This window comes from Myxocyprinus asiaticus, chromosome 6 (genome assembly GCF_019703515.2).
Source record: "Myxocyprinus asiaticus isolate MX2 ecotype Aquarium Trade chromosome 6, UBuf_Myxa_2, whole genome shotgun sequence".
NCBI lineage: Eukaryota > Metazoa > Chordata > Actinopteri > Cypriniformes > Catostomidae > Myxocyprinus > Myxocyprinus asiaticus.
The window spans coordinates 31,546,024-31,560,256 of NC_059349.1; the positions used below are offsets into that span (position 1 = coordinate 31,546,024).

The following is a 14,233-nucleotide window of genomic DNA, read 5'->3' on the forward strand; positions in this document are numbered from 1 at the left end:
AGTATCCATATGATGCACTTTTTCATAATTTTTCAAATGGAGTGTGGAATGTTGGACACTTCATGCACTCAACGCACACGGCTTGCCATACATAGTGGAAGGGGCAGAGTTACCTTGCTGCGCTGCTGGTCTGACAAAACAGTTGTAAATAATGAAAGTAGCAGCTAGCAAAATTTCAGTGGATACAGCACCTTACAAACGTGAGTTGAATGCTTTACCATCACCCCAATCTGTGTGAATATGTATGTTTAAGATACAAATGTTGAACTGAGGTTGGCTAACGCGCTAAACCTAGCGGCAACACATCACGTGCGCTTGAAACGTTATTTCCATCAGCTGTTAAACAGTGCTTCTGTATAGTAAAAAATCCATTAAGTGTTCCATTTGGGACGATAATACACTTTGAAAATTCATACACTACATGGCTGAGTGTATAGTATATTTTGTAAGTGCAAAGCGTATAGTGTGTCGTTTGGGACACAGCTCATGTCTTCTAAAGCTATCTTAATCGATTTTGGATGAGAACAGTCCAAAATATAACACCTTTTATAGGTGTTCATCTTGTCATTACAGTCTCTAGGCATGATCATGATTTCAAGCTCGATTACACTTCCTAGTGCTTGACGCATGCGCAGAGTGCTAGATGGCAATAGGAAGTGTTATCGAGCTTGAAATCATGATCGCCAATGAGACTACTGATGTCAAGATTTATTGTGAAAAATGTTTTATATTTTGGTCTGTTCTCACCCAAAACCAATTGGATTGCTTCAGAAGACAAGGATTAAAACACTGGAGTCATATAGATTACTTTTATGCTGCCTTTATATGCTTATTGGAGCTTCACATTTTGGTCACCATTGAAGAGTCGTACACATCTGGGATGGCATGAGGGTGAGTAAATGATGAGATTATTTTCATTTTGGGGTGAATTAATCCTTTAATGATTCCAATTACAATTATTTTTTGTATTTTAGGAAGAAATGTTTGGAAATAAAAAAATGCAATGTGGTGATTATTTCATATTTTAAAAGAACAGATTCTTGCAGGTGTGCTGACAGACTTTTTAAGATATTTAATTTTTATACATATAATATCAATAATTACTAAACTCCTAATGTGTAATAAGTTTATTTAACTACACATTGTCATATGTACAATACAGTAATTACTCTGTTTTAAGCCTCATAAGTTTGACATGGCAAAATGATTGACTTGCTGTTCAGTAAGTTTGATTCACTAAAATGAACCGGATAATATAATTCGTTCAGAAATTGGGCTACACTGGTTGCACTGTGTTTCGCACTGTAGATGGCATTGTGGCACCTCTGTATAGCAATGCAGGAATCATTGGCAGAGTTTATTACGGTGCGCTGTATTCTCGTTAAAGAATCGTTAACAGTACCGTAAGTCATGAAAATCATTTGAACAGTTTCTGAATAAGTTTCAACCCTAACTTTAATACACCTCTTAGTTCAAACAGAAGTCACACTGCAAGATGGATCTGAAGCAGAAAAACCAGTCCAGACCAGTTTGGAGAGACCACAGAAGCCGGCCATAGAGAAGCCCCACAGGGCCAGTGTTGACAGCGTAAAGTCCAACCCGGAGACAGCCAGCAAATCACCTCCCCCTCCTCCTCCACGTAGATTCTACCCCTCTGGAACTGGCCTTACCACAGGACGTTCAGGAGAGGTTATCTACACCACCCGGAAAGAGTCCACTAGCACTCAGGTGTGTGTGTTTGTTTTGCGTGTGTATTGGTAAGTGTCAGCTGCCCATTATAAAGATCACACAAACATTATCTAAGTGACTCAGGCCTTGCTAAGCTGCATTCTCTCTCCATACTGTATATACCTGCAGTTGTTTGAAAACAACACTTCTACCATAGAGTGTGCTTACCAGGTGTTAATTTCAGTTTGCTATCTTTTGCCTGGGTATGCTGATCACTGCATATTGTTTCCTGATTTTGTGAACAATGATGACGGAAAGTCACGGTAGAGATTCCAGCTGCTCTTGTTGTTTTGAGAGACATAATGGAGGGTGAGGGTCGGTCACACTTGGCTGATTGTTTTGACTATAGGAGGGTGAAGAGGAGGCCCTGCAGCATAAGCCCTTGCGTGTGCCCCCAGAGGTCAAGCCAAAGACCCACACCCCTCCCCCTGTCAACACCTCCACTTTACACGATGAAGAGGATGAAGGAGATAAGATTATGGCTGAGCTACAGGTGAGCAAACCTTCTCACAAGTGCCACTCACACAATGACCTGAATGCATGCCCATTCTTTACAAACACACATATAAATGAGGAAATGAGGAAAACCGAAAGCCAGGGAGTGAAAATATTGCTAGCATGCATGGAGGAAGCATGTGTCTGAGACATGGCGGAGGTGTTAAAGGACAAGCATTGAGCCTCTATGAACATCAAACAGCCAAACCAATGTAAACATTTAGAGGAAAGCATGACAAGGAGGCCTTTCTGGAGGATGGTCTTGCTCAGAAGTTTGACCTGTGCTGCCCTCTATAGATCAGAATTGGTAACTACTTCCATTAATCTGTTACTATGAATCCATATGCAGTCATGGGGAAAAGAAACTAACACAGAACACACAGAAGCCAGTTGCCCCAAAAAGTATTTGGACATTTAAGACTATATGGGAAGCATGACTTCCCCTAAAATTTCATTAGAAATGTGGCATTGCCAATTTGAATATACAAAAAACTATATAAATTACATATTACTCTTTGTGCATTTTAATATCTTGGCGAATAAAAGTGTAAATGATTGCACCACACTATTGCGCTTTTCATTCAAGGAATGCAATCTGGATACCCTGGATACTAAATGACTGTGGCAGTCTATGGGAGCTTAAAGTCCCAGTGTTGTGCCTTGATGAGCACAGTTTTCTTTGGTCTGTTAATGTATTTCCTACTGAAACATTAAGTTGACAAAAAACGCTGCACATTACGGTCTGTACTTACGTCGAAGCCTGAGCCGTTGTGCAAGTCCAATACAGATGAATGAGAAAAAGCGATTAAATGATCACAATATGTTCTTTTAATATCAATGTTTTGAATCAAAATACACTTAAACATAAAGAATAAAGAACACTTACTCATGCTGTACATCCCAAGAGACGCCTGCATTAAATATATTAATAAACTCCAGCCACTTTCCTCGCACCCAGCTCCCGTGTTGGCACGTTCTATTCAAAAGTGATCCTCCCTATGCCCTATTCCCTTGAAGACATTTACCATCCACTGTGAGAGCTTCAGAAGGCTGAAAGGTGATAACAGTCATTCAGAACTTACTTTTTAAGTTATTCTTATCACCCTACATCTTGGTTTGCGCTCCCTTTGAAGTGTCCTGCAAAGGCATCATCAGCGCCGGTGAGGACACAGCCATGTGCGCTTAACAGATGTAAGGGGAGGATTTCTCATGGGGGCAAATTTTCTTAGGCTCTATGTGATGTTATGATTTTGCCTGGGCCAGAAGAGAGAGACTGTAGATTTGCAATGCTTCTATCTTCTAAAAACGTTTAGAAGTACACTAGCATATAGATGCCCTTAAAGTTAATAGATATGGACTTAAAATATATTCCAGTATTCAAGTTAATATACTTTAAAAAAAGCAAAAATCTAAGTAACAGTGAGGCACAATTGTTAATTCTTCTGTTTAAACTCATGTATTATTTGAGCTGTAAAGTTGTTTAAATTGTCATTTTTACAGTCATATTAGGGTTTATCGGTTTGTTGACATTACATCGTCATGGCAACGAAGTTGTAAAATTGGCTAAAACTTTACACCGAAAAAGTTTAAGTGATTTTTTTCACACTAAAATCATGTTAACACACTTATTGTTTGTCTTGTAGCGATATTATTGAACTAGTGAGTATTTTAACATTTACGGATTGGCCCCATTCACTTCCATACCTCACTGGAACCCAGATTTTTGCTTTTTTTTTTTTTTAAAGAAAAGGAGGGGCAAGTCAAAATAATTGTTTGTGGTTATCAATATTATGACACACGTTGTCGATTGAGCTTAACTTGTATTGAACCCGGAATATTCCTTTAAACCAGCAAAACTTTGATTTTGATTTCATGGGGTCTTTAATGCTATTTGCATTGGATCTGCATCTGATTGCCTATTGGACATTGGGCTTTCAATCAATGTATTTTTTCCCCACCTAGAAGCCAGGTTTGGCAATATGATGATGACTTTGCAACAAGCAGCAAATAATTAAACAGTGAAGTATGTGATTGACAGCGAATGAAATTTAAATGCACCACTCTCGAGTGCAGAGTGTTCGACATCTCAGAGATACATGAGCAGTTATTTGCAATCTGATGTAACAAATTTTTTCAGCCGTTATAATCAGAATATTTTGCCTTTTTGTTGCAAAAACACTTTCAAGCTTAATTGTTTTTGTATTAAATTTTACTTTGATATTTAACATTGCAGACATCAAAAACAATAGTCTGTTCTTCCCCAGTTTTGAAAAGCAGCAGCTGCCACTGTAGCACAACCACAATTTTCAAGCTAAACATTTCAGAAAAACAATTTTCTTAGATTTTAAATCATAAAACAAAACATATGTTGTACAAAAGTAATACACAAATAATTTAGACACTTTCTGGTCAAAGTGGAACATTTGTGGAACATGTCCATAGTTAATGTGATGAATTACACCTGTGGTTGCTCTGCTAGGACTCCAGTGTGAACTTGAGGGGAACTGACTTACATCCTCTTGGGTAACAGTAATAGCCAAAATGGGAGAGAGAAAAAAATTGTTCTGTGAAATAAATCTAGCTTAATTTGTTTGCAGATGCAACTGATATTTTGTATCTAATGCAATGACATTCATAAATTTTTTAGAAGTGTCCAGAATTCAGTACAATTGTGTAAGCCAATACAAGCATCAGTATAATAACAGATTTGGGGAGTATTTAATGTATCCTGTGTGGCTCAAGGTGCTCAGTTTTGTTTGACAGTTCATAATCACTCAATCACAACCAAAGGACAGAAACTTGCGCAATGCCATCTAATGGCCATACCCCTATCCCTTCCTCAGGTGTTTCAGAAGTGCACAGTTAAAGATTTACAGCCCAGATACATTGTTGATCTCACAACCAATGAGCTCTCAGACAGGGAGATGGAGTCAGTGCTTTCCCTCTCTTACCATACAAAGGTAATGGAAATGATGTGTGCAAACTACCCATTGCAGTCTAACGCCAGTGCTCACATGAGCAATCATGTCCCATAACCTCCTGCTCTTCTGACACTAATACGCAACATTTATACTAATGCAAGCTGACGTCTGACCACAGCCCCTCATTACGAGAGGGGATAATATGATTGAATGTGTCTAACACTGGTCTGTCACTCACAGCTCTTCTACTGAATGCTTATAGAGACAGCTGTATAAGATGGGGTGGGTAAGAGTGACTGGGGCATTAGGAAGGCTATTCAGCACAAATTTGACTCCTGACCTTTTCCTTTTCAGCATTCACAGTTCACTCTGAAAAAGAGCCAGGAAATACACTCTAAAGACACAAGCAATTTTTTATTTATTTATTTTTTTTTTTGTGGATGTTTGGAATTATTTATTTGTACTCCTGCATAATATGGCACTGACATTGGATATATGTTCAACTTAAGTTTTAGAATGAGATTGGTCATTGTTAATGCTCAATCAATATTATAATTGTTGGGATCTTATTCTATGGGTTTAAAAACAGGGAATGTTTCAACATATATATTTCTACTTGATCATTTTATGTCTCTACAAATATTGGATACACCTCACTTTCTCCACTACTTTTTTTTTTTAAAACATGTGTTGTCCACAGATCTCTCTAACAGTCAAAACATCATTGCATGTAAAGTTTTGCATCTAAAAAGTCCCAGCTCAAGCACTTCAAGTCACAATAATTGCATATTTTGTTATTTTGTTATTGCTTGATAAAATACTGTGATTTTCAAACTTTTAGAATTGCGTTCTAGATGGCGCCATTGGTCTGTTTTACCTTGTAATGTTTGTCTCTGTATTGTACTGAATAGTTGTGTGTTGATTTGAAAATGTAAATCAATGAAGCTCACATAATATCTGTCACACATTCAGTTTAATGTAATGACTCTGTGCTAACAAACTGTCCTAGCAGACCACCACTCACCCATCTGAGGAAGAAAGTAGGGAAGATAGTGCATCAGCTGGCTCCGGGGTAAATAATATTTGTTTTTCTATTTGTTTTTTTCTTTTTATTAAATAGATTATACCTTTTTTATACTTTATCATTAATGTGGTGTTTTTAAGCCAAACAATGATTTCTTTGTCAGGTTATGTATTACATCACGGGAACAGCAAAGACATCAAAAGAAAGCACTTCAAGGGCAGAAAACCCAAAGTCCAAGGAAACCACTTGTCCTCCTTCAAAGGTTGCATCTGTGAATGCTTCAGTTGACTTATCTATAACTTCACTTAAATCAGTCAAGGAAGTCCAAAGCAAGCTGAGTGGTACTCAGCAGGTGTCACCTGACCCAGTTAACTCTTTAAAGACTAGCCATGTAGCTGGAGAAGAGGCATCTCTCATTAAACCCATAGAGCATAAGACTGAATCGGTTCTAAAGTCACTAAAACAGGCATTACCTGCAAGCTCTGAGAAATTCACACCTGTTAAGAAGTCAGAGCAGCAGATAGAACATGCATCCTCCGAGCAAATGTCTTTACCTGTCCAGGAGAAGTCATTAGGACAGGGACAATGTACGACCACTGTTCAAGTTACACTTGTTAGCAAGGGCCCGCACATTGTTAAACCTCAGATTCAGTCACCTGTCCAACAGCCAAACAATGATGCTTCAAGGTCAACACAGCAGAATGAATGTAATGGAAATGAGCAGCAAGTAATAATGAGGTCAGAGGCCAGATACACAGAGGAGGCCAGTCTAAGCCCAGACCTCCCAGGAGAAGAAGGTCCTCCTCCACCAGATAACATTGCCTTCAGGATCACTAAAACCAAGGTACAGGCTCTGTCAAATGGAGAGTACCAACAGCTGGTCAACAGCAAGGGCATGGATGTCCAGACTGTTAAAGTGGGCTCAGAACCAACCATATCTGCCCCAGAGGACTCTGGATATGACAGGAAGCCAGTTATAATAATTTTTGATGAGCCTATGGATATCTGTCAGGCCTACAAGCGGCTGTCCACCATCATTGAATGTGAGGAAGAGCTTGAGAGGGTGCTGTCAGAAGAACGAATTGATGAAGAAACCGAAGAGGAAGTGGAAGCAATCTCAAATAGTGAGTCAGTCAGTCAGATAACACCTAAAAATAATGTTGTAGACACATGCAGGATGGAGAACCGTGTAAACGATCAAAGGACTAGTAGTGTTGGTAATGCAATGCCTCTACAACAGCAAAGTTTCTTTGAGAGTCGTTCTCTTGATGTTGAGGATGAAGACCATACAGAATCTTCTAATGGCGCAAAACAAGATTCAAAAAAGAAATTCAAGTTTAAATTCCCCAAGAAGCAGCTCGCAGCTATCGGCCAGGCCCTTCGCACGGGGAAGAAAAATGGCAAGAAGACGCTGCAAGTAGTCGTATACGAGGATGAAGAGGAACCAGATGGAACTGTGACTGAGCTCAAAGAAACCAAGAGGTTTGAGATCAAGTCCCATACAGACTCAAGTTCTCCCACCCCTAGGTCTTTATCGCAAAGCCAGACCGCCACATCCAAGACAACCAAAGACAGAACAGAGGAGCTCTGTAAGACCACGTATCAAACATTAGATAGCCTTGAGCAGACCATTAAGCAGCTAGAAAGCACCATAAGCGACATTGGTCCTGTAGTGTCAGCGGAAGTCTCCCGCAAAGACTCAAAGGCAAAAAGAATTGCCAGTCAAGCAAAACCAGAGGAGGGCAGCCCCACCAAAAGGCCAGCTCCTGTGGAGCCAAAGCCCAACAAGTCTGCCAAACATAAGAGGCCTAAAACACAGTCTCGATCATCCTCAAGCACTTCCACCTCCTCCAGTTCCTCCAGCTCCAGCAGTCAACAGGTCTCTTTCCACAGCTCCTCTTCCCCCTTTGTGCCGGTGGCTTGGGTTTGCTCTAAGGGCCTGAATTTCTAACCACTGACTTTAATCAGCCGTGAATTTGTTTTGTAGGTGTCTGCTGTTGAGCACACTTGGGAACGCTCTGCTTTGAAGGCTCTGTGTGATTAGTCTAAATGATTATGGACTTGGTGTCTTGATGGGATTGTTGTCCTTCTTTTTCAAACCAGTCTGTTTACTTTTAACTTTTCCAGACTTTCAGTTAGGTTGAAGCCATGAAATTTTTCTCTGTTCAAGTGACTGGTTCTAGTTTGTTATGGGATTAATAAAGTGCATGTTGTTGGGAAATTGGTGTTATATTTGAGCATGCTGCCTGTATTCTTCTGTCCCTAATCATATCTGGAAATCAGAAATTTAAAAGCTCTGTTCTCATTCTGTCATGCGCTTGTCAATCATCTCAAAGTGTTTCTGACATTGTTCTTTTGTGGATCTTTACAGAACTCTGGTGACTCCCCTGCTTCAAGTGGGATTTCCTCGCCCAAATCGCACCAGCAGTCTGGGAGTGTGGAAAAACCTGGAAAACCCCAAAAGCTCCAGGACTCCCAAAGGCAATTCCGACAGGTAGTTTTACTGTAGGTCTGCAAGTGTAAGGGATGCTTATGGCTTCGGCATAAAGACTCTGTAAACTGTGAATCTGTGAGTCATTTTATTGTGTACACTTGGATCCAACATGGTGTTCTCATTTCCTGGTCATAATTCTTCCCCTACACGTCATCAAAAGCTGTTTGTGCATGCTTTTCATCTTACTACAATTACCCATCAAGAGGAACAGAAAGGGTCTTACAGTGTAATGCCACTGTGCTGGTTGGGCATTGATGACTTACAGTTTAATTTCTTTGGTTAATGAAGACATTTTGGGTATAACAGCAGGTCATACCTTTTGGTATCTTCTGTCTCATGCCAAATCCTCTGATTCCTCCTTTCTCTCTTAATTGTTTAATGTGTGAAACAAACTGAGAGAAAAAAAGAGAAACACAAAGTGATCCACATTATGCCTTTTTGTTACAAGAGTAATATTTTTGTTGGTGTTTTACTGTTGAGTATTTTTATGCAATATAGAGCTCTATATTTTCATTTAAATGTTATCATCCTACTTGACTTTCCATGTCTTCCGGCATCTTTATTTGCAGGCTAATGGGAGTGCTATGAAAGCTGGTGGGAATAGTAAACATTTTTCCCTTGCTTTGCCTGCTTCTAAGATCCCAGCCTTTATACCTAGCTCAACCCGTGCTCCTAATGCGAACGTGTCTAGGCCTACTAATCAAACTTCTTCCTCTCTTAAGTCCTCAATCCCATGTCTCAGTCTGAGCTGGCCCAACTGTAGACCCATCTTGCCCTCCAATGACTCTATCCAAAGCCCTCGTTCCCCTCGGCTGACTAAAGGTCAAACCCTAACCCTTCCTTCACAGACTCAAAATTGCCCCGTCTCCTCATACTACTCATCCCTACTCGTCCTCCACTTCTGTCTCTCCGACCTCTACTTCCTCCTCCTCCTCCCCTTCCTCTCCTTCCCTCCTGTCCCCCACTACCATGTGCCGGGGTGGCCGAGCTGTACACATGCTCACAAACATCAGCAGCCACAGGTCTCTGAAGGCCAGCAGTGGCCAAGCCACTACCACACCAGCATCCTTTACTGGGGACATGGAATGAGCTTTACAATTCTCTCTTGCTCTTTGTGTTTGCACTCCCATTCCGGTGGGATTTAAGGTGTGCATCTCCTTTGAGACACTGACTCAGTTATGATGTGTGTTGGGGTGGTATTATTGTTTTTGTGCAAATCTTCTGAAATCTTAGTAATTCAGCAGCTTTGTATTTCGAAAAAAGTTAACAAAATAGATCTAGAGCCGCATATGGTGCTTCTAAATAATAGACTTCTTTTTTTGTTTATGTGAGGGATTACACTTGACAGTGTTGGCTTTATATTTTTAGATGTGCATTTGAAAATGATTTGTTTACTTATATAAACTATATAAAATATACATTGTTATTTTAGAGAAAGGAAATTAGATGAATACAGTATGTTATAGTATATTTTGTTTTAATTAGTCAAATTCAGTGAGGTCAAAAAGTCTGAGACTGCATTGAAAATAATAAATAGTAAAATAAGGAATAAATATTTTCTACACAATTTCTAGGTCACTAATCAAGACTAAGCAAATGTAGGATGTTGACCATGTTAAATCCACATGCTCTTTGGAACATTCTCTGATCATGTTAAGAGATCATTGATCATCTGGATTTACACAAACTTGCAAAGTCCTTGGCAGCTCAAATGCATGCTGTCATTAAAACAAAAGCAAAAATAATTATATAATTTGTAATAAAAAGTATGTGTACTGAATTAGAAAAGAATAAAAAATGTAAACATTTTCACTAATGGTCTCAGACTTAACCCCTTTTCAATCCAAGAAATGGTTGAACAGGTCTGTGGTGATTGATTTGACTGTTTGAAAGGTATCTAACCATATTTAATCTGAATTAGTTTTAACTTTGCCTCCAGTGCACTGCCAGTTTAAAAAAAAAAAAAAGAAAAGAAAAATGCAGGCAACAAGCTTGCTATTTATAGTATTTTGCCACAAAACCAAGTGTTTGTTGAAAGATTTTACATGACATTAGAAACAAAAGTGTATATAGTGTGAGTGGATGACATACAACCAATGTAGTGATTCTGTAGCCTTTCTTTGTGTTACACCATTTTTTTTCTAACCTTTAAATAGCTGATGTAAAATGCTAAATAATTGTATTTTACTTGCTAGTTGATTAAATAAGAGGTTCATAAAATACCTTGGCTATGATAAAAAAGGTATTTTATCTTGCCAAACGTTACTATGCATGCTGTTAGATATTGAATTGCAGAGAGGATAATGCAAAGGCAAATGCTGTAAATATTATCTCTGATTTTGTATAATTGTATAACTTGTACAAAAATTGTGTGGAACAAATTGCTTGCCAGAGAAGTTTCTCAAATAAAGGGCTGCCAGTGCATTGTGATTTATTTTCTCTTGAGGTAAAGTTTTCTTCATGCTGTCCGAGGTACGTCTGGATTATATTAGTTACATCAATCCTTAGTTTTTAGTTCTTGTGGAACATTTTAAGACAGAAAAAGCTGAAGTACAGAATTCAAAGCAAATATTAAAACATCACACTTTGCTCTCTTGCACTCAGGTAAATCTTTTTAACCTTGAAGCTCAAGGCCAAGCCTGACTAAATGCAAAGTTAAAAAATATAAAACTCAGCAAAAAAAGAAACATCTCTTTTTCAGGACACTGTATTTTAAAGATAATTTTGAAAAAATCCAAATAACTTTACAGATCTTTATTTTAAAGGGTTTAAACAATGTTTTCCATGCTTGTTCAATGAACCATAAACAATTAATGAACATGCAGCTGTGGAACGGTCGTTAAGACGCTAACAAATTACAGACGGTAGGCAATTAAGGTCACAGTTATAAAAACTTAGGATGCTAAAGAGACCTTGCTACTGACTCTGGAAAAACACCAAAAGAAAGATGCCCAGGGTCCCTGCTCATCCGCGTGAACGTGCCTTAGGCATGCTGCATAGAGGCATGAGGACTGCAGATGTGGCCAGGGCAATAAATTGCAATGTCTGTACTGTGAGACGCCCAAGACAGCGCTACAGGGAGACAGGAAGGACAGCTGATCGTCCTCGGAGTGGCAGACCACGTGTAACAACACCTGCACAGGACCAGCACATCCGAATATCACACCTGCGGGACAGGTACAGGATGGCAACAACAACTGCCCAAGTTACACAAGGAACACACAATCCCTCCATCAGTTCTCAGACTGTCCGCAATAGGCTGAGAGAGGCTGGACTGAGGGCTTGTAGGCCTGTTGTACCAGCCTGTACTCTGGAGCGGGATCGATTTGGAGGTGGAGGGTCCATCATGGTCTGAGGCGGTGTGTCACAGCATTATCGGACTGAGCTTGTTGTCATTGCAGGCAATCTCAATGCTGTGCGTTAAAGGGAAGACATCCTCCTCCCTCATGTGGTACCCTTCCTGCAGGCTCATCCTGACATGACCCTCCAGCATTACAATGCCACCAGCCATACTGCTCGTTCTGTGCGTGATTTCCTGAAAGACAGGAATGTCAGTGTTCTGCCATGGCCAGCGAAGAGCCCGGATCTCAATCCCACTGAGCACATCTGGGACCTGTTGGATCGGAGGGTGAGGGCTAGGGCCATTCCCCCCAGAAATGTCTGGGAACTTGCAAGTGCCTTGGTGCAAGAGTGGGGTAACATCTCACAGCAAGAACTGGCAAATCTGGTGCAGTCCATGAGGAGGAGATGCACTGCAGTACTTAATGCAGATGGTGGCCACACCAGAAACTGACCGTTACTTTTGATTTTGTTTGTGTTGGAAAACATTATTGACCCAGTTGAAAGCAACTAAAAAACAATGTTTTAGCACTCTATTTGTAGCCAAAGTCCTCATAGTAATAAAAATGGTAACACTTTACAATAAGGTTCCATTTAGTTAACATTAGTTAGCAACATTAGTTAACATGAACTAACAATGAACAATACTTGTGCATTTATTAATCTTAATTCCAACATATAGTAATACATTTTTTAATCAAAAGTTGCGTTTGTTAACATTAATGCACTATAAACTAACATGAACTGTCAATGAACAAAAGTATTTTTATTAACTAACATTAACGAAGATTAATAAATGTAAAAAAATATATTGTTAATTGTTTGTTCATGATACCCAGTTAATTAATGTTAATGGATGGAAACTTATTGTAAAGTGTTACCATGAAAACCCTGTCAGAAACACTTTACAATAAGGTTCTATTTGTTAACATTAGTTAATGAATAATGTATCATGAACAAACAATTAACAATATTTTTAACAGCATTTATTAATCTTGATTAATGTTAATTCATCAAAATACTATTGTTTAATATTAGTTCATTTCTTTTTTATTACGTTAACAAATGTTAACATATACAACTTAATTAACATTAACAAAATCACTAAGTGCTGTAAAAGTATTGTTCATTGTTAGTTCATGTTAAGTCTAATGTTAACAAATACAACCATATTTTGGTATTTGTTGCCAAGCCTGTCAGTATGCTTTTGGATCAAATCACATTCATACGCCACACTGTAAACAAGTAGGTCAATGTTGGAAATTGTCCTGTCAACTGTGTTACCAAAGTATCCCCTTACCATTTCAGACATTAAGTAACAATTTCAGAAAGACTATATTGAGATATCAGATAAAGTGAAGTGGGTGTCTTAAACAAGTCTAAAAATGGGTTTCAAAAGTCATTTAAGAACTATGCCTATGCCCCTTAGCGGTCCTTTCATCATATGAGACATGAAAGCAATTAATACCTGATTGATGTAAGAGTCATATCTGAGACAAATGATTGGCATATCTATTAATTTGGACTTCTCTGTGCTTAGATATGCATTACTTTTAATGCCAAGTTCAATGCAGTTTTAAAGAATCAATTTGGCATACCTGGTCAGACACATGTTGATAATAGTTGGTCAAATTTTCTGAGGATTTCATCTTCCTGTGACAATGTTGTATTGTTACCATTCACACAATAACCACTAGAACATTGCCAAGTATTCTCTAAAGGGCATTTGCAACATTAAAAGAAAAAAGAAAGCAATTTGTCTAAATGTTTTGATGAGATAATTAAGATTTTATCATTGCATCTACAAATATACAAACGTTTATGGCAACATTTAAAATCATTTGCAATTTTGTCAGCGCTTCTAAAATTCTATTTAGTGTAGAATACACTGTCTGGACAAAGGAACGCTGTACGTTCAATTCTAGGTCCTCCTTAAATTTGTAATTAGCCAGCTTTAATGAAAGAAAATTAGCTCATATGCTAATTTTACAATGACTGAATCCCTAAGCTTTGCGCCTTCTAATTAGCATGTAATTTGTGTATTATAATACATTTACCATTAAGAAGTGAGGAGTCCAGATGCTACGGAGAGGAGAAAACGAGTAATTGAAAGGCAAGTCCTTTTAGCATTTAAGATTAATTATTGTCTCCTGATGTTTTATGGTACAAGAGCAACTTGTGCATATCAGCATCGTAAATCTTTGAGGACATTAACAAACCAACAAGGAACTT

At 38.6% G+C, this 14,233-nt stretch overlaps 1 protein-coding gene across 1 annotated transcript in view; it reads left to right on the plus strand.

The window, feature by feature from the left end:
* The window catches only part of LOC127442615 (sickle tail protein homolog), a 42,921-nt gene extending 31,837 nt beyond the window's left edge, over positions 1-11,084 (plus strand). The window contains 8 exon segments of the mRNA XM_051700778.1: positions 1,472-1,728; positions 2,078-2,221; positions 5,067-5,183; positions 6,154-6,216; positions 6,332-8,047; positions 8,540-8,662; positions 9,232-9,546; positions 9,548-11,084. Coding sequence (XP_051556738.1) covers positions 1,472-1,728; positions 2,078-2,221; positions 5,067-5,183; positions 6,154-6,216; positions 6,332-8,047; positions 8,540-8,662; positions 9,232-9,546; positions 9,548-9,751 — 2,939 coding nt within the window. The 3' untranslated portion in view covers positions 9,752-11,084.
* The last annotated feature ends 3,149 nt before the right edge of the window (positions 11,085-14,233 follow it).